The 23,149-nt window shown below is 35.1% G+C and overlaps 1 protein-coding gene across 1 annotated transcript in view; it reads left to right on the forward strand.

Moving 5' to 3' along the window:
* Positions 1–23,149, forward strand: part of LOC107746549 (collagen alpha-1(XXV) chain-like) — a 74,253-nt gene that overhangs the window by 33,895 nt on the left and 17,209 nt on the right. The window contains exons 2-6 of the mRNA XM_016560806.1: positions 8,905–8,949; positions 10,480–10,487; positions 19,783–19,809; positions 20,639–20,665; positions 22,957–22,983. Coding sequence (XP_016416292.1) covers positions 8,928–8,949; positions 10,480–10,487; positions 19,783–19,809; positions 20,639–20,665; positions 22,957–22,983 — 111 coding nt within the window. The 5' untranslated portion in view covers positions 8,905–8,927. The remainder of the gene's footprint in view (positions 1–8,904; positions 8,950–10,479; positions 10,488–19,782; positions 19,810–20,638; positions 20,666–22,956; positions 22,984–23,149) is intronic.

Genomic DNA, 23,149 nt, shown 5'->3' on the forward strand with positions numbered 1-23,149 from the left:
TATATATGTGTGTGTGTGTCTGTGTGTATATATATATATATATATATATATATCACTTTATAACATGCAGACTGTTTCAAAGTAGCTTCACAGGAATAAACAGGAAAGTAGCAGAAGACCAATTTTACATAAATGTATTTTTATTAAATTTATATTTAAATGTATAAATCTGTTTTATTTATAGAAATTCATGTTTGTTTATTTATTGAAAGAAAAACTGTTTAAAGTAAAAGTTTTAGAGATCAAAGTCTTTTATGATGTGGTTTTGTGACTGATCTTAGTAGATGGCTTGAATGTCATTGAAATGAATGAGGGTCAGATTATCGTTCTCCCAATTCTATTTTAATCATGTATTATGTTCAGCCAACTGGCGAGTAACTCATTGTAATCACTCAGTACAAAGCCTCCTTACTTACTGTACTGCAAAGCTTGTTTTTTTCTAGCATCTGATACTTGGCGAGTGTTAATTTTGGACCCTGGACTGTTTTGTAACTGTAATTGGATGTAATGGGTCTAACACCTTTGTAGAAAGCAGATACAGTCTGATTTGATTATATCACTGGAATGTTCCGCTTATGTTTATACTGTATCAGGAAAATCTTACAGTCTTACAGTCAACTTGTTCCAGAGTGGTGTAGAGACAACACTTACAACCATTAGAAACAACACGGTGGCCTTGCTGATTTTCAGATAACATAAATACATCATTATGGGGCTTATTATGACTTTAAAAACATGTAAGAAATATCAGGTTTACGCAATGTGTTATCAATTTGTGCGCAGTCACGTTTCCTGTGCCGCTAAATTGTAAGGACTATTCGTGATTAATGACTTTAACCTCTTACCTGTCTTAATGAGTAGCTACTTCATGACTTTTTAACCTGGATCCCAAGCTGCTTTTGTCATGCAGCATTTGACGGAGCGTGAGTCTGAACATCCTCTCGCTGTTCACTATTATAATCACTCGTACTAATGGGAGAGCCACCCAACGAGCGTCTGGGACCCTGTCGAGTCCGGCCCCTCTCATAAACACCAACACTTCCAGCGTCAACAAACAGATGGAAATGTTTCACTGCCAGGCGGTTGGGGGTGGAGGGACAGAGTTGTTTATCTGGAGGTCAAGCGAGTTAACACTCCATCACGCAAGGGCCAAACTCCTAATAGCTGCACTTACACGGGCAAACGCCGACCCGCACGCATTACATTTACATGCTAATGGTGGGTTCCATATGTTTCTTTTGGTGCAGTGCGGCTTAAATTGTTGATTTAATCTTTGCACAAAAGCGATGTTAAACGGGTCATGTTTGGAGGAAGTGAAATCCGTGTTTGTTTTGCTGTGGTTGGACAATAAATGCGTGCAGATGCATAAAAAATATCAAGTTTTTGGACGTTTAAAGTTAAAATGTGCTAACAAACGGTTATTATGAAAAAAAAATCATATGCATTTTATTAAAATCATTTGAGCGAACAGTGTTATTCAAATCAAAATACCCGATGGCCAGGTTTCATCTGCTCTTCTTTGGCTGGTCAACAAAGCTGAAACAATATAAAACAGTCACCAATAAGCCACATAAATAGGAGGAAACTCAATGAAGCTGTGCAGTTGCATATCATATTTAAGCCTGAAATACAGCCAGGTATTTTTGCAGTTAATTCAGTACAGCTCAACACTGTTCATAAGAAGAGATCATATAGATTTACACATGTTCTCTGAAACAGTGATGCTAAAATTGTACTTTTGTTTAATAGTGCGTGAAAAGCATGACAAAAAAGCAAGCATGTTCAAGGCATGAAGGTCTGGTCATTGTCATATTAGTTTATATATTACAAGGATACTGGCAAATATCTCTTCGATGTAAGCTGGTTGCTGTTTTATGCTTTGTCTGTGAAAGAATATGGGAATATGGAAGATATAGTCTTGATTTTCTACATATATTTTGAAAAAAAAAAAACATTAAATTATCAATCAAAGTTTGAAACTTTAAATAGATTTATTTGGTATTTAGAATCAGATGTCAGGAACATGTCCAGGTTATATTTCACAACAAAATCAAAATAAACAATACATTCATATATTTATATATTTACGTAGTTATTATGTTTATTTTATATTGTATTTATTATAAATTAATTTTTACATAAATGTCATAATTAAAATTTTTAATGGCAAACAAAAAGGGGGGAAAAAATTAGTAGTCAACATAAACCACCTGTCAGACATCACAGAATGCCAAATAACTCGCTCTGTTTTTGCATTTCACATGAACATGAAAGCAGTTTGTTAAAGTGCGATGAATAATGCCTCGGTGATGAAAACGGCTTAAATTATTGATTAAAGTTATATATGTATATGTATATATATATATATATATATATATATAATAGTGCTGTCAAACTATTAAACTATTTAAAATTAATATATTATTTACATAATATATGGGTGTGTACTGATTAATCTTTTGACAGCACTAATATATATATATATATATATTACATACTCTAATTTCAAATATTACATGTCCAGTAAATTGCAAAAAAAGTTAAATGATGTTTGAACATAATGAAAAACTTTACAGCCTCTAAAATGCATGTTAGCCCCCAAAATGTTATAATGAATGTAAACTATTATAGTTTTTGTTAATATTTTGAATTACATTGTATTTTTTCCTGTTTTCACTTTAATTTTAGTTCAAGTTTAGTTTAGTTACTTTTAGTGATTTTGTTGTGAGATTTTGTCATTTTTAATATTTTTTATATTATTTGTAAATATTTTTTTAATATGCAGTTTTTAAACATTTTATGGTAACACTTTACAATAAGGTTCTATTTGTGAATGGTGGTAATTAACTTCATTACTTAAACTGAGAATGAAAATACTTTTAAATCATTTACTAATCTTTCAGCATTTACTAGTACATTATTAAATTGATTAAAATTAAAAAGCTCAGTTTAATTTAAAATTGTACAAAAACAATTTCTTGAAAACATGTCTTGTGTTTCCGAACTCCATGTGTGATGGTTTTTTGATTGCTATTTAACACATGACACTTTCACCACCTCACACACAGAACATGTGCACGCAAACACACTCACATACACTGGAATGTCCAGATTCCTCTCCTCTCCTCTCCCCTCCCCTCCCCTCCTCTCCTCTCCTCTCCTCTGTGTGTGTGTATATATATATATATATATATATATATATATATATATATAATAGTGCTGTCAAACTATTAAACTATTTAAAATTAATATATTATTTACATAATATATGGGTGTGTACTGATTAATCTTTTGACAGCACTAATATATATATATATATATATTACATACTCTAATTTCAAATATTACATGTCCAGTAAATTGCAAAAAAAGTTAAATGATGTTTGAACATAATGAAAAACTTTACAGCCTCTAAAATGCATGTTAGCCCCCAAAATGTTATAATGTTAATAAACTATTATAGTTTTTGTTAATATTTTGAATTACATTGTATTTTTTCCTGTTTTCACTTTAATTTTAGTTCAAGTTTAGTTTAGTTACTTTTAGTGATTTTGTTGTGAGATTTTGTCATTTTTAATATTTTTTATATTATTTGTAAATATTTTTTTAATATGCAGTTTTTAAACATTTTATGGTAACACTTTACAATAAGGTTCTATTTGTGAATGGTGGTAATTAACTTCATTACTTAAACTGAGAATGAAAATACTTTTAAATCATTTACTAATCTTTCAGCATTTACTAGTACATTATTAAAATCAAAAGATTTATCTGATAATATTATTTAAAGGATCTGAGCTAACATGAACAAACAATGAACATTTGTATTTGATTAACTTCTGTTAACAAATATTAATGAATACTGTAACAAATGTATTGCTCATTAGTTAATGTTAGTTCATGCATAACTAATAGAGCCTTAATTTAAAGTGTTAGCATTTTTATTTATTAGTTTTATTTTATGTAGTTTTAGTTATTTTAATACTTCAAGTTCAAATAAATGAAAATGAGGAGATAGCAAAAAGTTTATGTTTTTGTTTTACATATTTCATTTTATTTCAGTTAACATTTATTTTATTTCAAGTAGCATTTTTAATGGTTTTAGGTTAGGTTAACTTTAATAAGCCTGGTTATTAATCAACTACCCATTTAAAGTTAGTGGTTTCAACCATTTCGTGGTTGTTTTTTCTATAGGTATGTAGAGGAACTGGTTTAAGTTCAATATATTATTTTATTGAGTTACCAGTGTTGGATAATTGAATAATAGGATAATGTGTGAACTTCCTGTTAGACAGATTACGTAAAAATGTCCTAGGACAAAGGGTTGTCACAGTGTAACCCCAACAGAAACCACACACACATTCTGGTATTAATTTAATTTCCTTTCCATTTTTAGACTTTAATTTTGTCAACGAGGGATATTGGAGAGGAAAACACAGTTGTGGTTTAGAAACTGAGAGGATCGAATTCTGTGATTTCACTGTTGACGCTTATTGCGAACAGTTGTTGCACCCAACACAAAGCCGGAGGAAAACAATGACGTTTTCATTAGTTTAAGACAAAATGTCACAGTAGCTAAATCAAGCCTATGCGTGACTATAAGAACCAGACCTTCTCGATCGGATAAAGATCGGAATTCGAGCGGTTGGATCGTCAAAGCTGAGAATAATGATACACCTCAATTATCCGATTTCTTAATGTTAATGTAACGGGACAGCTATAGGGGAGAACATAGGAGATATTTAAAACCCCCGGAGACCTCGATTGCATCCAGATTCAAGTTTTTAATCTCGCAGTTGTTACTGTTATGATAATTGTCCATGAGACAGTTCATCAAATGCTGACAGATAAAAAGCACGAGAGGCCCCTTTCGTCGGCGTCTTCAGCATTGAGCCGTCAGCCTCAGTTCCTCATAGTGTTTATGGGCTCTGCTGGTGAAGAACATAGTTACACTTGTATTTATAGCCGTTGTGGTTTGGTCTTTTGTAACGTGATAGTGTGTAGTGCAGTAAGCCAGAAGAGCTCAAAGATGAAGCCACGGCTCACTATTTTCACTATGTTGACAATGATTTGTGTTATCATACACAAACCCTGGGACGTCATTACAATAGGGGAAGTTGAGCTGAAAGCCGTATATGATATAGAACAGACCACATGAGAGAAAGAGAGAGCAATAGAAAGAGAATGTTTGAAGATAAAGGCTGAAAGTGCATCTTAAAGAGCAGACAGGTTTGTAGAAAGCAACTTCCAATACACTTATTACAGTGACCTTTAACCTCTGGAAAGAATGTTACAGGTTTCATACAAGTTTGAGTTCAGATTCTAATTTAAGCATCAATAAGGTCCTGGTGTTTACATTGGATAATAACTTCAACAAGTTCCTCAATTTGTAAAAACAAACTGTATACTTATGTATTTACAACTGAAGTCAACAGTGCACTTTGTCCTGGTGAGATTTCAAAGCAGTAATGTGAAGCTCATTTTTGCTAAAACAATTAGGTGAAGTGTGTAATTTCAGCGGCAGTAAATGGAATTGTATGACTGCTTGATTTCAAACAGGTTTGGTTGCCATGTTGGTCAGGATGGTGGAATAAACAGAAGTTGATCATTAGAAGTTAACACAAACAATATTGTTCAAAAGTTTGAGGTTGATAAGAATTTTTTAACGTTTTGGAAAAAAGTCTCACCAAGACTTCTTGCTGTAATTGTGTTTTGCCACACACTGATTTTAAATGTATTATGGATAGAAAAATTGCAGGAAACACCTGGTTAGTACACAGTTTGCTGAATAGATTTTAATTTCATTACGAGTGTAAACTTAATTTTAGCTTGTTTTTACAAACTGACAGACGTGTAGAATGTATTTTCTGTGTTAATCAACAGCATGTCACAGATAGAGTTTAAAGGAATAGTTCACCCAAAAGTTACAATTTGCTGAAAATGTACTCACCTTCAGGTCATTCAAGATGTAGATGAGATTGTTTCTTCATCAGAACAGATCTGGAGAAATGTAGCATTACATCACTTGCTCACCAGTGGACCCTCTGCAGTGAATGGGTGCCGTCAGAATGAGAGTCCAAACAGCTGATTAAAAAATCACAGTAATCCACACAACTCCAGTCCAACATCTTGTGAAGTGAAAAGCCACGCGTTTGGCATAAACTGGAGAAAGCAATTTTATGGATAGAGGACTTGAATTTAAACCGAAAGCAATGGTTTTAAGTTACAAATGTCTTAATAATGGAATTGTTTCTTACAAACACACAGCTTTTCACTCCACAAGAGTTAATTGATGGACTGGAGCTGTGTGGATTACTTGTGCATTATTGTGATGTTTTTATCAGCTGTTTGGACTTTGGACTCTCATTCTGACAGCACCCATTCACTGCAAAGGATTCATAATGTTACATTTCTCCAAATCTGTTCCAAAACAGAAACAAACTCATCCTCCTCTTGGATTGCCTGAGAGTGAGTACATTTTCAGCATATTTTCATTTTTGGTTGAACTGTTCCTTTAAGTTGAATTGTACCTTGAACATTCCAATAACGATGCCGGATGCTCTAGATTTAGTAATGCGAACCGCACCGGGGAAAATCTGAAACCCTGAGACCCTTTCTTGACAATCTTTCTAATAGGGGTTGAACCAGCAGGGGTTGATTAACCTAGAACAATAACAATAATGCCAACAAGAAAAGTGTGTCTGCGACCCAAGCTCGTTAGCATCCCAGCATCCCCCTCTCCTGCCTCTCTCAGGTATGGTTTCTATTTCACAGTACCTAAAGAAGAGAGGAGGGAAAGAGGTTGATGGAAGTGATTTAGTGCCCAGGGGACAGAGAGAAGGGGGGTTAATCGGTTAACCAGAGGAACAGAGAGGAGGGGGGCCTGGCTACCGTCTGGGAGGTATGCCCTTGGTCGCTTTGTTCTGACTTACATATACACGAACAGGAAGTGATGCGAGGTGCACTGATATGCATACTTCATCTGCATTTGTCTGTGAACAATGGATTTGCACCTAATCCAGATTGTTTCCATCATTTATGCTGAAATTGTCCTGGTTTCTGCATCACACATGCAGTGCTGTTTTTACACCTTTCTACTGCCTAGGTCAAGTTCCTGCCAAGTCAAGTTTGGATCATATGGACTTCTGTTAGTGTGAATCTCATGAAAACTGTCACAGCATGTCCAGGTCATATTTCACCTCAAAATCAAATGAAAAAATAAGAAATGATATTTAGCATAAAGAAAATAGTTACATATTTAGATAATAATAATGATATTTTTTTGTATTGTATCATTTATTTTTTTAAAGGGGTCATGAACGGCCTCTGTTTTTTATTTTGTACTGTTCTCTGAGGTCCACTTATAAATTATGTTATCAAGAACATAATCGAAAAACATAATTTAGAAGTAATAAGCTATTTTCTGTCCTGTTTTTAACCCCCCTCATCAGAACGCTCTTGTTTGAATAGGCGTGGCAGATTGTAGACCCAGAAGTAAACGCCCACTGCTATGATTGGCTAAGAGTTGTGTATGTTTGACAGCGTATATTCGTACACAGTGTACACTGCTCTGATTTAGGTCAAAAACGCATAAATAACTTAATACATATCAAACAATCTGTAAGAAGAGACAAAGCACAATAGTGGCACGTATTGAAAACAGTTACTCACGCTTGTGTTGCGACATTACTGTTGGATCCATTATACTGAGCACAGCATAGTCTTTTAGTTTCAATCTTTTTGAGAATCCTCCGTCGAATTGTGCCTTGTTTGTTACTACATTAAACTACGTCTAATGTTAGGATCAGAAGAAAGGCAACGCAAATGCTGTTTTCCACAACTTGGCGCTGCACAGAGTCTTGTTGTCTTCAGAGCAATCTTTATTGTTTGGTTTCGTAGACCTGCACATTCGCCTCTCTCGTAAACATTTCGTGCGCGAATCGGTGGGCGGGGCTAAACAGGAAGTGATGTTGATCTAAAGCTGCGTAGGCAGTGCTTATCCACGCTATTACATCGTAGAGTTGTACATTCCACATTCTGTCGTTTTGGCAGTCTTCCTTCAATATAAGCTGTTTTTAGATTAACGACAAAGTTTTTATAGTGCAATGACCTCTTATATGTCAAAAGATCAAGGACATTTTGGTTTCTCAGTGCATGACCACTTTAATGAAAATTAAGCAAATTTAAACTCCCCTCTCCCATTGTCAGTATGCTGTTTTGGTGCAGGAAAAAAATCTCATTCATTACTGTAAAACAACAAAAAATATATTATTTAAACATGTCATTTAGTACAATTCTAAAAAAACACATCATATCATTTGTTGTACTGAATTTAATTCATGCAATTTTTATTATTTATATTAAAAATCTTTTTGTCTAGGTAAGATGATTTTCATTACTATATTACATTTAATGAGAATCAGGTTTTGTAAAATTACAGCAGGAGTCTTTAAAAGGGGGTCTACCAATTGTCGTTGATCTGAAACGAATAAAATATACATTAAATAAAAATACAAGATCATTTTAACCAAAACTAAATTTAGCTAATTGCTGCATTACTATAATGAGATTTTTTTTATTGTCATGAAAATAATATCAAATTAAAATCTACTAAAATGTACAATAAATGTTTTAAAGTTTTGATTTGATTGTGCTGTCTAATGTAACCCAGACATTTCTTTGTGGAACTGACGTATATTTGAAAGTTCATTACAACTTCAGCTCTGCATTCACACAGGATTCTACAATCATCTGATGGGAAAATCATTTTAATGAATCCATATATTCAGAAATCTCAGTAATGACTCATAAATGGAAGTCAAATGAATTCCAAAATCAGAAGAAAAAAAAAACAGTTTTATGTACGATATTTATTAAGTCATTACACATCTTTCTTGACTTCAGGTCCTCCTGGGAAACGTGGACGGATGGGCAGAAGAGGCGACCCTGGTGAGTGCAATCTCTTAATTTATGTTCCTCATGCTTGATGTCTAGCACTTTTCTATAAACATTGTTACTAGTGTCCCTAATTCATAATCATTAGATGTGACTGGGAGGAAGTCCTCACTGAATGTGGTTTTGAGTCACCGTAGACCCTCAGATGATTCAGAGGTATTAAACTCAAGACTGATGATGACTCGGCCATACAAATAAAGATGCTGATGTATTTCTAAGTGAGCTGTGCTGTAGACACACATGGTTCTCAAGGGCACAGATTGAAAGAGGTTTTAATTAAAAGAATGATACAGTGTCGCATCACTTGCGGAAGAAGCCATCAGTACAGCTTGTGAAGCTTAAGAAGGTGCCCAGATGATGTCTCACCATTACCTCAAGTATGCCATAAGATTATCTTTGGATAATGTGTACAGTTTGTACAGCAGAACCTATATTCACCTTCTGACCATATCCGATTAAATCTGGGTTTGCGGCGTTCCCACACAACTGGCATTTGGACAGGATGGCAATTCTTTACATCTGTTTTTCAAACTTGTTCCAGCCCCGCTGCCCTGGGAGAGGAACTTCAAACGTTGGCAGAGCACTTTATTTACATAGAGATAGTGGGTCGTTTTGTCACTAAGTCTGCTAGATGTGGTTCTGTTTAGCTGCGCCTGCTTGTTGTAGTTTGGGCCGTAAAGCGGGCGGGAAGAGTCGAATGTGGAGGTGGATGGAGGAAGAGGCTCTCCATTGCACAACAGTCTGTTTGTTTCTCTAGTGTGAGGGAGAAAATATGGTTGGAAAGCTGGAAGATATTTAGCAGTCTAATCAGCGCAAACATTAGGCTGGTCGTATACATCCATGATAGTTCAATCGTTAAAAGTGCTCGTTTAATTAGAACCCTCGTCAATTAAAAGATTAAACATTTTGCTAAACAATTCTGATGTGCTCAATTAAACCGTAAAACACACTCTCATTATTTTTCTCTTTCAACATCTTACTCCTAAATGCTTTCCAAATGGTGAAGCCATTTCGTTCACAATGGTCAGAACTTGACTGTGCTGAATGAATGTTATCTTTTGAGTCTGCCAGCGTCTAGACGTGAGTAAATACGCCAATACGCCAACAACTTTCTGCCTCATAAAACCTCAACACATCTTTTAATTATTTTTCTCGTTCAACATCTTACTCCTAAATGCTTTCCAAATGGTGAAGCCATTTCGTTCACAATGGTCAGAACTTGACTGTGCTGAATGAATGTTATCTTTTAAACTCTTAAGAGTCTGCCAGCGTCTAGACGTGAGTAAATACGCCAATACGCCAACAACTTTCTGCCTCATAAAACCTCAACACATCTTTTAAACTTCTTTGTCTCCTCTGAGGGTCAGAACACCTACCTGATGAACATTTCAGAAAACCCGAAGAACATAAAAAAAAAGGTTTAGAGGTTTACCTTTTTGTTAAAAGAGTAGAAGTGTGATTTTGTGTTATTAAACATTTGAATTGTTTTAAAGGTCTGTTTGTTGTTGTTCTTTTATTTTTCAGGACCCCCAGTAAGTACCCTGTCCTCACACTTCAAAATAATGACATTAGGCAGATATGGGCTCTGTATTGTGGTAAGGCTGACAAAACGTTTGAAGGGTGAGTCATAAAACCTGAGAAAGGGCCTTCAAGTTCTGGAATCTTTCATACATCCTGAATATTTGCACCAAGTTTGTCTGACTTTGAATTTCTAGAACCTTCAAATTTAAGCTTCTGAAAAATGAACATTCTTTTGAGATTCCAGAATAAAGCTTAAAGAACAAAGTTCAGGAATATTGACTTCAGAGCAGCTGAAAGTCTAACGTTTTAGAAGATCTGGTGCTTCTGATATTAAAGTTCTAGAATATTCAAAACCCGCATTAAATTTCTGGTATCCAACAAAAGTGTAACACAGTGTAAGAACAGGTTGCAGACTGTCTGTCACCTGCTTTAGATTTAGGTTAAAACCACGCCATCAACACCTTGTTGCAAACAGATATGTGGCTTCTAATCCATATTTGAACAGGCTGTCATGAAGATTTCATCTGTTCATCTGTTTAATGCTTGCAGATGTCAAATTATGTGACAGCTTTCAACATTTTAACAGTTTAGGTTGGTTTGCTAACTTTCACATTTAGTTTCTGGTCTTCTGTAGAGCAGAGGTCCACCAGTTTATTTACTCTGAAGTCAATTGCAATGTAAAGAAACCCTAAAACACTTGAAGTTTTCATTTATAATCCTGCAAGGTGCTGTTAATCCAACTAATAAACACATAAAACAGAGATTTACTTTGCGGAAGTTTTAGAAAGTGTAAGTATGTTCTTCAAGTTCAGATTGGTTAATGAGAATAATTTACATTAGTTTACTTTTTATCACACTGAATTTTTCATGAAACTGAACATAGATTCTCTTTAGATTACCTTGAGATTTGTAATATTTTTTAATCTACCGTAGGTCTATATTTATTTATTATATCTCCTTTTTCTTTGCACAGGGCAAACCTGGGCGAGACGGTTACCCGGTAAATGTCCTTTAAATTATCTAGTTTCTTTCTTGGGTTTTAATCTCCATTTTATGTAGCTCTTCTTCTAATTGCTTCTATCACTTCCATTTGATTTATTGTTGATCTCAATTTTTTCCTTTCTGTCTTACAAAATACCTGTGCAGCTCCCCAGCTAACAGAGAACGTTCTCAGAACTGTGGGTAATATTCTAGCAAAGATCTCTCAAAGTTACAGTATAAATAAACATTCTTACAGTGACATTAATAGAACGATTGTTGTTTTAATAATGTTCTCAAAACAATAAAACAAAAACGTGTACATTCATACAATATATACGATATCATTCATGGAAAATGTTTCATTCTTGGAAGTTTTCTGAAACATTTTAGTTGGACGTTCTTCAGTTTTTAAACAATTTAAACAGCTTTTAATACAAGTTAAAAGTTTCAGATGGTTTACGTAACATTCGAAAGTAACTTTCCCAAAATGTTTGCAAAATGATAAAATTGAATGTTCCCTTAAAGTTTTCTCTAACATTCACATAACAAAAAAATGGTTTGGACGTTCAGCGAACATTCCGAAATAACAATTTTGTAACTTAACGGAAACACAACGTTCTTGGAACATATTTTTGTTAGCTGGGTCATAATATATATATATATATATATATATATATATATATATTTTTTTTTTTTAAAAGGAAAATGAATTACACAGCTTATGCAGTGAGAGGTGTGTTAGCAATAGTGTCTAGAGTCTGCACTAAAACATTTCAAACTGTTCTACCGCACTCTTCATCATCGACACCTTCATCTCTGATGAAGAATGAACTCTTTCGCTGCTATTTCTGCAACATGGCCGATAATGATGCTGAGTTTCCTGGAAAGAGTGAAAGCGCTCCTGGGCTCAGTTACACTGGTAATGGTGTTTCTCTGTTGAAAACGCTGTAGATTCATCCCTTTGGCTAAACGTGGGTGCAGGACAGCAGGCCAGAGACACTTAGGACTCTTAGTTTATCATTTCCTGGTTTCTTGAACCTTGAAATGGAAAGTACTGGGAAAGCAGTCGGGCATTTAGAAATTAATCGAGCTTAGAAAAAACATTTGAACTGTGACATATGGGCAGAGGTACTCTGATCTATTAAAGTACAACACATCTGATGATTGTTTTCTGATTGCTGGGTGTTGATTAGAGTACTTTGTTTGTGTTCAAATAAAAAGATATTTGCTTGGTAAACTGTAAGTCATAATTGAAGCTTTTGTTTCACTTATGAAACAAGCCCCAGTCAAACAATCAATAGTCAGTATATATTTTTTAGTACCTCTGTTTATGTAGATACAAACATGAGATCAATTCTTGGGGTCCAGATTTCCAATTGAATTGGATCATTGTTTTGATTGTGTGATCTATTGTAGAAGTGGTCTGGTGGCCTCTAGTGGCTGTCAGTGGAACAGCGGACAGCAGAATGATAAGCAGCAGGCTGTTATGGAACATGTCAAGGTGAACCTGGGGTCAGATTGTGGTTAGTCACAAATCGAATGAGGCTTTGTACCTTGTTTTGTCTGGATCTTAATTGTGGACCCCTTGGTTTGGTTGGTTTGGCTCCAGATATCAAGAGATGTTTAGTTAACAGGCCTTACTCACCTCGTGGCGTGAAGTGTGAGTTCAATAATAAGAGTATGTTTGTCTGGGAGTTCTGAGTAAGCCTTACTGTGCCTCTTTAGCCAATTATACTGCAGATTTATTTATTACATTACCACTTCCTGTCTCTGTACCCATTATCTCTGGTATCGTTGCAGTAAATCAGAGTGATGTTTGTACTGATATGCTGTGGCATATCTGCTGTATACCAGCCTCTAGATAACAGTCTATGCCAGGCTGGGTCAGTCATGCCCAGCAAATTAGTATTAGAGGTACACTCATGGTTTTCCCAGATTTGTACGTCTGCCGGGAAAAGTCTGTGACTAATTATAGACAGGTGTGTGTGTGTGTGTGTGTGTGTGTGTGTGTACATGCTGCACACACTGAAACAAAGAAAAGTCTGGGTCATATTTCACCCTAAAAGGTATGGTTTTGTATGGTTTATTATATGAGTATATGTGGATGTATACATGCAAAAATAAATTATACAGGAAAAAAATCTAATTCTCATTACTGTAATAAAGTAATAAAAATATAGCTCAGACATAATTAAATCAATTAATAAATTGACTTTATTTATTCATTTATTTATTTTAATGGGAATGCAATATTTGCATAATGAAATATATTCACTCCTAGTAAAATAGTATAATAAAGTAATATGTTAATGTTATATGATAATGTTATATGTTGTAATGTAAGCTGGGAATTTCTTTACCATAGATTATTATTATTATTATTATTATTTATTACAATAATGGGAATGCAATATTCACAAACAAATTAAATGTAACTTTACATTACATAACATTTCATCTTTAACTTATCTTTGCTCATATAGAGTAAAGGATTTAGACAACAAAAAAAAAACTTAGGCTGTGCTGCCATTTTGTTTGGCATGGAGCTGAAGCTCATTGGGCTCAATAGTAGAATAGCTTACTATATGTGAGTGGATCGGATTTCCTAAACTGGAGCGTGTCCATTAGCATCTGCCAAGCCTCTGTAGCATCTGGAACAGAGCGACAGGTGCGTGTGTGAACTCACCCCAAATCCACATCCTTTACGGTTTACAACGCAATCTCAAAATGCTTTCGGCTAGCAACTGTGGAACTTACGCTAGTGATTTCACTCCATTCACCAGCAATAGCCATCTTTTAAACAATCCCCTTTACTCCCTCTCACAGCGTGATTGTTCTTATCCTGTAAACTGGTTTGACAGACAGTTTGTGTTAACTTACGTCATATAGCGAGGATTATTAATGACAAAAAGCAGATGATTTCAAGTAAATATAATTTACACTGTTACACAAGCCCTGAGGAGTTTAGTTGATGAGCAACAGGAGCTAAACAGGAAGTGTACGCATATACATTTGATGGAATCCAGGTAGATCCAGGTTAAATCTGTTCTGTAAGTGCGCTGGGTTAATGTTACTCGCATATGTGGACACAACGTGTGTGTAGAAGCTTCGACATTGTTCTTATAAACTCAGGTGGTGCCCACATGCTGTCGGTGCTCATTTGAGGCCGTGATTTGATTAGCGGTATCGTAAACAGACTGTATTACATGCAGACGCTGCTGAGAACGGCTCTCACGAGACTGTCGTTTAGGTTCTCTCATAAATGATCCCTTTGGATTTGAGCATGTGATGGATAGGGTGACTCTTTTTTCCGAACATGCTGTGGCCAAGATTACTAAACTGCATAAATGTCCTGGTTTAGGCTTTGCTTTCCTATTGTTTTCATACTTGCTGAAGGTAATGACTGAAAAGTAGTCTGACCAATATATATAATCGGCCAGTCGTGAAATGAGAGAAGGTGGGATTTACAGAGAACAGTCAAAGCAATCAAATACATATAAAGTATGAGGACTGTAAAGAGCACATCAATAACATAACAAAGCCAAAACCTGGACATTTTAGGCAATTTACATAACAACAATGTACTAAAAATGGAGACGTTTTTGAAAAGGTCAAAATGATTTCGTTCAACGACTAAAAAAGCTGTGTTATGCATGCCAGGCCAGTAGCTGGCGATGTCACTTTGTAAAGAAACACATACATACCTATAAACTGAACACGCAATGCGCATAACATCACCGTTTTCACAAATTTGAGTGTTTGTAGTTTACATGGAGACGATAGCAGTATCGTTTTCATAAACCTTCACTTTGAAATGCATTTTCAAAAGTTTGCATTTTCAAGTCACCAAAATGCATTAAAAGTTTTCTGGTTTTAGTTGAAAATGGTGTCGTGTGAATGGCCATTTAGAAATCCCAGCCAGGACATGTCTGAAAAAAAGAGGGTGTATGGTCATCCCACTGATAAAGATTGCTTGTTAAGAAAGATCCAGTTGTACGAGTGCACACAGAACTTTTATTTTCTTCAGAAAATGTACACATCTATTTTACCTAAAAACGTCTAGTATAACAATTCTTGTTACGGAACATTGGAGCCAAAATATGTCATATGAATATTGGCATGGTAGTGTTTCTTTTTTGAAATCCAGGAACATCTTTCTTGGCGGCCTGGTGGGAGAGAAATGAATGTCACATATCCCAAAGTATTTCCATGTACTTGAAGTATAAAGAGTCCAATAAACGATATTCCCTTCAGAGAAGAAAGTAGAACAGAGAGACGTGGAGACTTCATAGACATTGGATCCAGATGAGAGGTCGTCTCTCCCTGCAGAGCCACACGGGGATGAGATTGTGGTTCTTGGGTTTCTTTCATGCAGAAAAATCAAACGTGAACAACAAGGGGGGTTGCATTGTATGCGTCTCTATTCGCTGTGCACTTCATTTCCCCAAATGATTGACCTAATCTCTTTTTTTTTTCTTCAGTCAAAAAATCGACGAATCATTGATGAATTCATAATCCAGTTAATATCTAATTTTATTCAATTTGTGTACTCCTTGAATATCAGGATTCAATATTACACTGATTTCACAAATATGATAAAATATATTTAAAAAAATATAAAAATGAAACGTGCATAGATGAATCGTTCACAATAAGATCTATAACATACGTTTACAAAATATTGTGATTTCATGCTGACTTCAGTATTTTTGTCTTGTTTGTCTAAAATTTAGGTTTATGAGGTTTATGCTTCATTTTATTGCGGCCATTTGCAAGTGGGATACGAAAAATCTTAAATCAAATTTAATTTGATATGTATTCTCTGAAAACAAGTCTTAATGTCTTGTGCAATATACTTCAAGTAAATCATGTTTAGATATTTTTACTGGAAAATTTGCAGTGCATTTAAAGGCTTAAAACCAGATATTGGCAATGAAAGATGGGACGTTTCTACACTGTCCAACCCAAACACAATCTCTTAAGTAGGTGAAGGCAGTCAAAACCTGTGAAAGATTCTTTTGATTAAAACATTTAAGTCTTAATTTGACTCGAAGGGCCTATTGATACAATCCCTCTAGATTTCCCACGAAGCACCATTGAGCCCACCACGAAGTCCAATTTTAGCAGGAATGCTTTTGTAGGCCTGAACTCAAAGCGTTTCGATTACCCTGTGATGAATTTATGATTTATAGCAAAGTTGAAAACCTTTAACGCTGGCAAAGGGCAACAGACAAAAAAGTCATTATTTCATTTTCTTGAGGCTTTACTGGTAATCTGAATCCTCTTTCTCACTCCTTTGCACTTTGTGGTTAAATATATGTGGTAAATCTGTGCTACTTTGGAATGTTTTCCTGTTGTTCCTCCTTGGAATTCAGCAGTGCACACAACAAAATAAAATATCCAGGATTAATCTTCATTTAATTGTTTTATGAGAGTTTTTTTCTTGGAGGTTTTGTACTTTGGCCAATCAGTATGTTGCGGGAGAGGAATGAAAAGCAGGTTTAGGAATAACGGATGGATTTTATTTTTTCATGGTTACCTTCACTCTTCAGGGGGTCATAAATTGAGTTGTGTTAGTTCATGTGTGGCATCCATATAGACCTTCAGGTGCGAGACAGATAACAAAATTTGAAGGGTACATTCTTGGATCATAATGTGAGTGATGTTTGTCCATGAAAAAGTCAACAGTGGCTTGTTTTTTTGGTCGTGTTTCTGGGATTTTTGAGGACGAAAACCTTTAATCCCCCAATAATTTTGATGGATTACTCAATTACAAATGCAAGTCTTCGGCCCTGAGGGTCAACAGATTGAGACCCAGCAACAGTGACCAGTGGGAAGACTGACCTCCTCCTTACAATGATGAACTTAAAGGATCTCAGACTCTGAGTACTATGCTCATAAATCAGAGTTAAACGTCTTAGGCGATTCATTCATTTCTCTTGCAGGAAGTCCGCTGGCATTGACCTGTGCTCATGGTGTCTGCTCAGCATGAGGAGACACTGCAGAGAGCAAGCCATGTAAACGCTCCCAGATGTATGATTAGAGCTTGTAGCACGTCCTCAAAACAAACGTCCTGTCCTTAACATACCTCTGGGAACGCTTAAGAACAGGGATTGTTTATTGTCCACAATGGACTCGTACATCTTTTGTCTGTTTATTCAAAGGCAAGCTTAGCGTTCGTTATTTTAGCCCAGGATGTTCCCTTACTTTTGGGTACAGATACTTCATTGAAGTTTGAAGGGCCTGTCACACTAGACCTTGTGTTCACTTCGTACGCACGCAAACACACGAGCACCAATTTTTCATTTGGTGAACTCTGGCCTGCAAATTCGTATAGCTTTCTGAATGGCAATTATTTTGAAGTTTTCTCAAAGAATGACATGGAGGATGTACAATACAGTTTCTGATCAAAGCAAGTTTCAAATACAAACTTTAAAAAGAAAAGCTACTTTGAAAAGAAATTGGTGTAGGCTTTACTTTAAAGGAATTTCACTCATAATTTTCATATTTACACAGAACATCAAGTAAGACATTGAATTTAAGTGAAATTTTGAAGTAGAAACACTGAAACGGTGTAATCTTGTCAAATGTACTCCAGTAATCTGTGTTTTATTTACTTTGAAACATGAAGTTGTGGGGAAATGGAGTAGATGATACTCAGCAAAACATGAGAGAGCTGATCAACCTCTATTTTTTTAGACTTACCTGTTGCTCTGCACCAGTCAGATTGAGAGGGAGAGGGAGATTATAAATTCCGTGTTCTGGGTTTTACAGATAGAGTGGATGTTGTAGTTACACTTCTCTTAATTTCCTTCTTAATTGCTACTTTCTTTTTCCTCCATGTGGTAAAAGCAGTAGTTCAATTTGAGTCCAATTTGACTCTACACTCTAAAAAAAAAAAACAAGGGTTCTTTAAAGGTTTTTTACACATTGTTCTGAAGAACCCTTTTATGCTAAAATGGTTATTTGTGTCAGAGTTTAGGATTCTTTGTTCCCACTCTTTTTTAAATCTGTAACTGTCAATATTCTTTCAAATCCACTTAACTTTTGATCTTCTGGAGCTTGATCAACCATTCAGCTACACAGTGGGTTGTGGGGCCATGACACCTTTTATCAGAATTGTGTTTTTAAAAATTTCTTTTAATTTAAATGCATGTTGACAAGTCTGAGTGACCAACACACAGGTTGCAACGAGGCTTATGTCCCTCTCTCTGTTTCCAAAACTTTGTTTATGCATTGTTTTGGGATAACATGTTCCCTCTTTTCTACCTTAACACACACAAAGATAGCTGGAAATAAACTGAAGGTGCATTTTTGATGTGGGATTGTTACTAGGGTCCAACTAGCTTTCGGGACAACAAAAAAAGGGCCTGAAATTGTACAGATATATGTGTTAAAGTTCAAAGGTCTCTGGCATTTTGATGACCTCCCACACTTCATTCAAAAGTATGTGATTTATCTGACACTGCTAGTTTTAGAACAAGTCTTGGTGCTTCATGACACTTTTAAATTGGGCTTTTAACCTTTGACATCACGCCTTCTGAACAAAAATAAATCCTGTAAGGTCACCTTTTGCATGACTGCTCAGATGAGTGTCCATGGACACTAGAAACTAGATTGCTCCCGTTACAGTCCCACACAGTCTATGAAGCTTTCTATAAAATAAAAGTAATAAAACCTATTTTATACTGCCAATTTGGCACATCCTTTCTATTTTGGACATCTGCACAGCTTTTAATTACCTGGTCTGACTAAAACTGATTTTAAAACATAATAAATTGACTACTGTGAATTTTATTTGTTAAATATTGAAATGACTTCTGACAATTAGATTATGTTTTATTTCTAGCCATATGTATAATGCACACATTTGTCCAGTATTACGAATAAAACACATGAAGAAGCCCAGGCTAGACATGCCCAACTATTTTTCTAGATCATTGACTATTCTTGCATTTGAATCTTTTGTAAGTCCGTTTTTATGAAAACCATCTGGTGCGTGAACATACTTGATTAATATAACAGTACTAATCTTGAATTTAGCATTCGTGCTCACTGGTGGTATTGGTTTCAATAACAAGATTTTAGGTTATAAGTCAAAAGAAACTGGTCTGACTCCAGTCCTCTTCTTAAGAACAGAGGAATAACATCATGGCCCAACATGATCATTTTCATTTCATTCTATATTTCTCTCCTGATCTTCATCTTTTGATTTACCCCTCACACTTCCCTTCAGAGTCTATCTGCACTTTTCCTTTTTATGACTGGCTGTCTGGTGAACTCCTGGGGTTTAATCATCTGTTTTTCTCTTTTTCCACTGTTCAGGGTCCACTCGGTCTGGATGGCAAACCTGTGAGTATTCCCGAGCTTTAAAGAGACGAGATGAGAATGTGTGTGTGTGTGTGTGTGTGTGTGTGTGTCTGTTTGGAAAACAGGTTCTGGATTCTCACATTACTGGACATTGTCTTTCCAAGGTAGTATGTGAATTTTTGAGTGACATTTGGCTTTCAAATGGTTTGAGTTACTTTGGAAGAAGCTTGTAACTGAAGCAGCCTCAAAGTTGATGCTTCTTTCATTTAATTACATAAGCTTATTGTTACTTATTTTTTTTATTGCTCATAAACACTAACCATTACACTCTCAGAAAAAAGGTACAAAACTGTCATTGAGGTGGTTTCCTTTCAAAAGGTGCTCATATGTGACCCTGGACAACAAAACCAGTCTTAAGTTGCACGGGTATAATTGTAGCAATAGCCAAAAATACATTGTATGGGTCAATGTATTTATTCAGCTTTCAGATGATGTATAAATCTCAATTTAAAAAAATTGACACTTAAGACTGGTTTTGTGGTCTAGGGTCACATATGTACATTTTAGGTACTAATATGTACCATTTAGGGGTAAATAAGGTACAAAGATGTGCCTTTTAGCTTTTGTACCTTATACCAACCCATTGACAAAGTCTGCAAATCTCTGTTTATATTGCGAATATAAATGATGCCTCAATTGTGTGACTTTTATAAGCAATCAGAATTATGATTTTTGACGGTTGAAAAAAATGATATAGACTTACATTGAAAGAGGGACCTGAATCATGATTAGAGACCACAATATCATAAAGACTTGGCTCTCCTAAGCTCTTTTTGAATAGAAATATAATAATTGATTTGTTTATTTGCAGGGTATTCCTGGACCTAAAGGAAGCCAGGTAAATACAATTTCAAATCTCTACTGTGCCATGAAGGTTATCATCTTATATTATAAATAAATAAGTGCTGCTTCATTCAGTAGGTTTATGGAAGTTACAAACCCTTACACACATTTGAAAGTTGTTCATTCATACTGTGTACATAAGGAATCATGGTTTTATTTTTGCATGGCATCAGGGGGATTAAACTCTATTTAAGTTTTCAAGCCATTTATCACCTCAGATTGGGGGTCACACACCACAAAGTGTCTTTTACCTTGTATGTCTATCCGCAAATGAGATGGAAATAATGGATTACACACCAAAAGGAGAGAATTCCTCATTGTTAGCTTGTGCTGTTGCAGATAGGCGGTCGTTTATGAACCCTGTCGCGCTCTTTAGCGCTGCCAAAGGAAAGCCCATTTGTCCAATGTAACGTAAACCACTTCTTCTGGAAAGCAGACCACCTCAATATGCCATTCATCTGTGGCTTCCTGTGAAAGACAGTTGTTTTGTTTTGACTCGCATGAAAGAAAGTCAAACGTGGTCATACTGTAGGTCTCATTCAGGCTGAAAATGTTGTTTCTACAATGTGACTTCAGTGTTAACAGTAATTATAGGAATTTAACGTTTTCAATTGTATTCCACCCAAACAAACACAAATTAATTAATTAAAGCTATTTATTTATTTATGAGGTTTTTGAGAAAATGATACTCACTTTTTAGATACAAAAGTTTGGGACCAGTAAGATATGTATTAATGTTTTTTTAAAGAAGTTTCTTATGCTCATCAAGACTGTATCTATTTGATCAAAAATACAGAAAAATCTGTAATTTTGTGAAGTATTATTGCAATTTAAAATAACCATTATCTATTCTATTCTATGCTAAAATGTAATTTATTCCTGTGAAGCAAAGCTGAATTTTCAGCATCATTACTCCAGTCTTCAGTGTCACATGATCCTTCATAAATCTAATATATCTAATATGCTGATTTTTAATCAATGTTGGAAACAGTTGTGCTGCTTAATATTTTTGGGACCTGTGATCTTTTTTTCAGGATTCTTTGATAAATAAAAAAAGTTCAAAAGAACAGTGTTTATTCAAAATAGAAATGTTGTGTTACAATATACACTACTATTCAAATGTTTGGGGTCAGTCAATTTTTTCTTTCTTCTTTTTTTAAATAAATTAACACTTTTATTCAGCAAGGATGTGTTAAATGGATAAAAGACTTATATTGTTAGAAAAGATTTCTATTTTGAATAAATTCTGTTCTTTTTAACTTTTTATTCATCAAAGAAAAAAGTATCACAGGTTCCAAAAAATATTAAGCAGCACAACGTTATCAACACTGACAACAAATCAGCATATTATAATGATTTCTGAAGGATCATGTGACACTGAAGACTGGAGTAATGGCTGATAAAAAGTCAGCACTGCGTCACAGAAATAAATAGTATATTAAAATAGTATTGCAATTGCAATAATATTTCACAATATGACCTTTTTTCTGTATTTGTGATCAAATAAATACAGCCTTGATGAGCATTAAAAAACTTACTGATCCCAAACTTTTGAACGGCAGTGTATGTAAACTAAAACAGTTTACAGTTAAAACTGCTATTGATTAAAAAAATAAAATATGTTTTAATTGGAGTATTCCTTTACATCATTATTACAATTTCCCCTTTTTTCACCTCCTCCGCCTCATAATTATTCAACATACACTTTGCATCAGCTTCACTAGCATTGCCTCTATTATGCCTCTATTTTTTTTTTCAAAGCAATGTGTTTTACACATGTAGATCAGCTTAGAAGCATTGTCAGTGCAGACCAATGCCTGATATGGGTCACAGCGAGAAGGTCATGTGAACAAGCTCATAAAAATGAAAGTTTTGAGCAGAAAATGTGAATTTGGCACTTGTCTTGTGGTGTGAATGTTGCCATAGACTCTCTTCCCTATCATTTCCACTCACATAGTTTCACTCAAACCATCTTCTTTATGTTCGGTCAGTTGTACGTTCATCATATTCCCAGACTTTTGATCATGTTATTTGCAAATGACTTTTAAGATCAAAGAATACAGCTATATCTACTGCAGATGTGAGGTGCTGCCTGTACTTTTATTTGGGAAAAAGATTACTTTGAAAAAGAGGACATCGAGACACTAAAGACTCTTAGTGAATGACTTATGGTTCACATGGTATTTTTTTGAACTATGCTAAACTATTTTCCTTTAGACTTTTGTCATATCAATTTTTCATTTTGGACAATCTGTCTAATCATTACACCCAACTCATTTATTTCAGGGGCTGCCAGGACCAAAAGGAGATAAGGTACATTTAGTATCTCTTTTTTTTTCTCAATATTGTACGGCACACACAGAAAGGTTCGTTCTGTTTCCGATCTCAGTTCCCTTTCAGTCGGTCACTCTCGACGTCACGTCGGATGACCGACGAATTGGGATCTCGCTTAGAGGGACCAATCTACTTCGAGTGTAAA

The sequence above is a fragment of the Sinocyclocheilus rhinocerous genome, unplaced genomic scaffold (genome assembly GCF_001515625.1).
Source record: "Sinocyclocheilus rhinocerous isolate Xijiao unplaced genomic scaffold, SAMN03320098_v1.1 scaffold679, whole genome shotgun sequence".
Taxonomy (NCBI): domain Eukaryota; kingdom Metazoa; phylum Chordata; class Actinopteri; order Cypriniformes; family Cyprinidae; genus Sinocyclocheilus; species Sinocyclocheilus rhinocerous.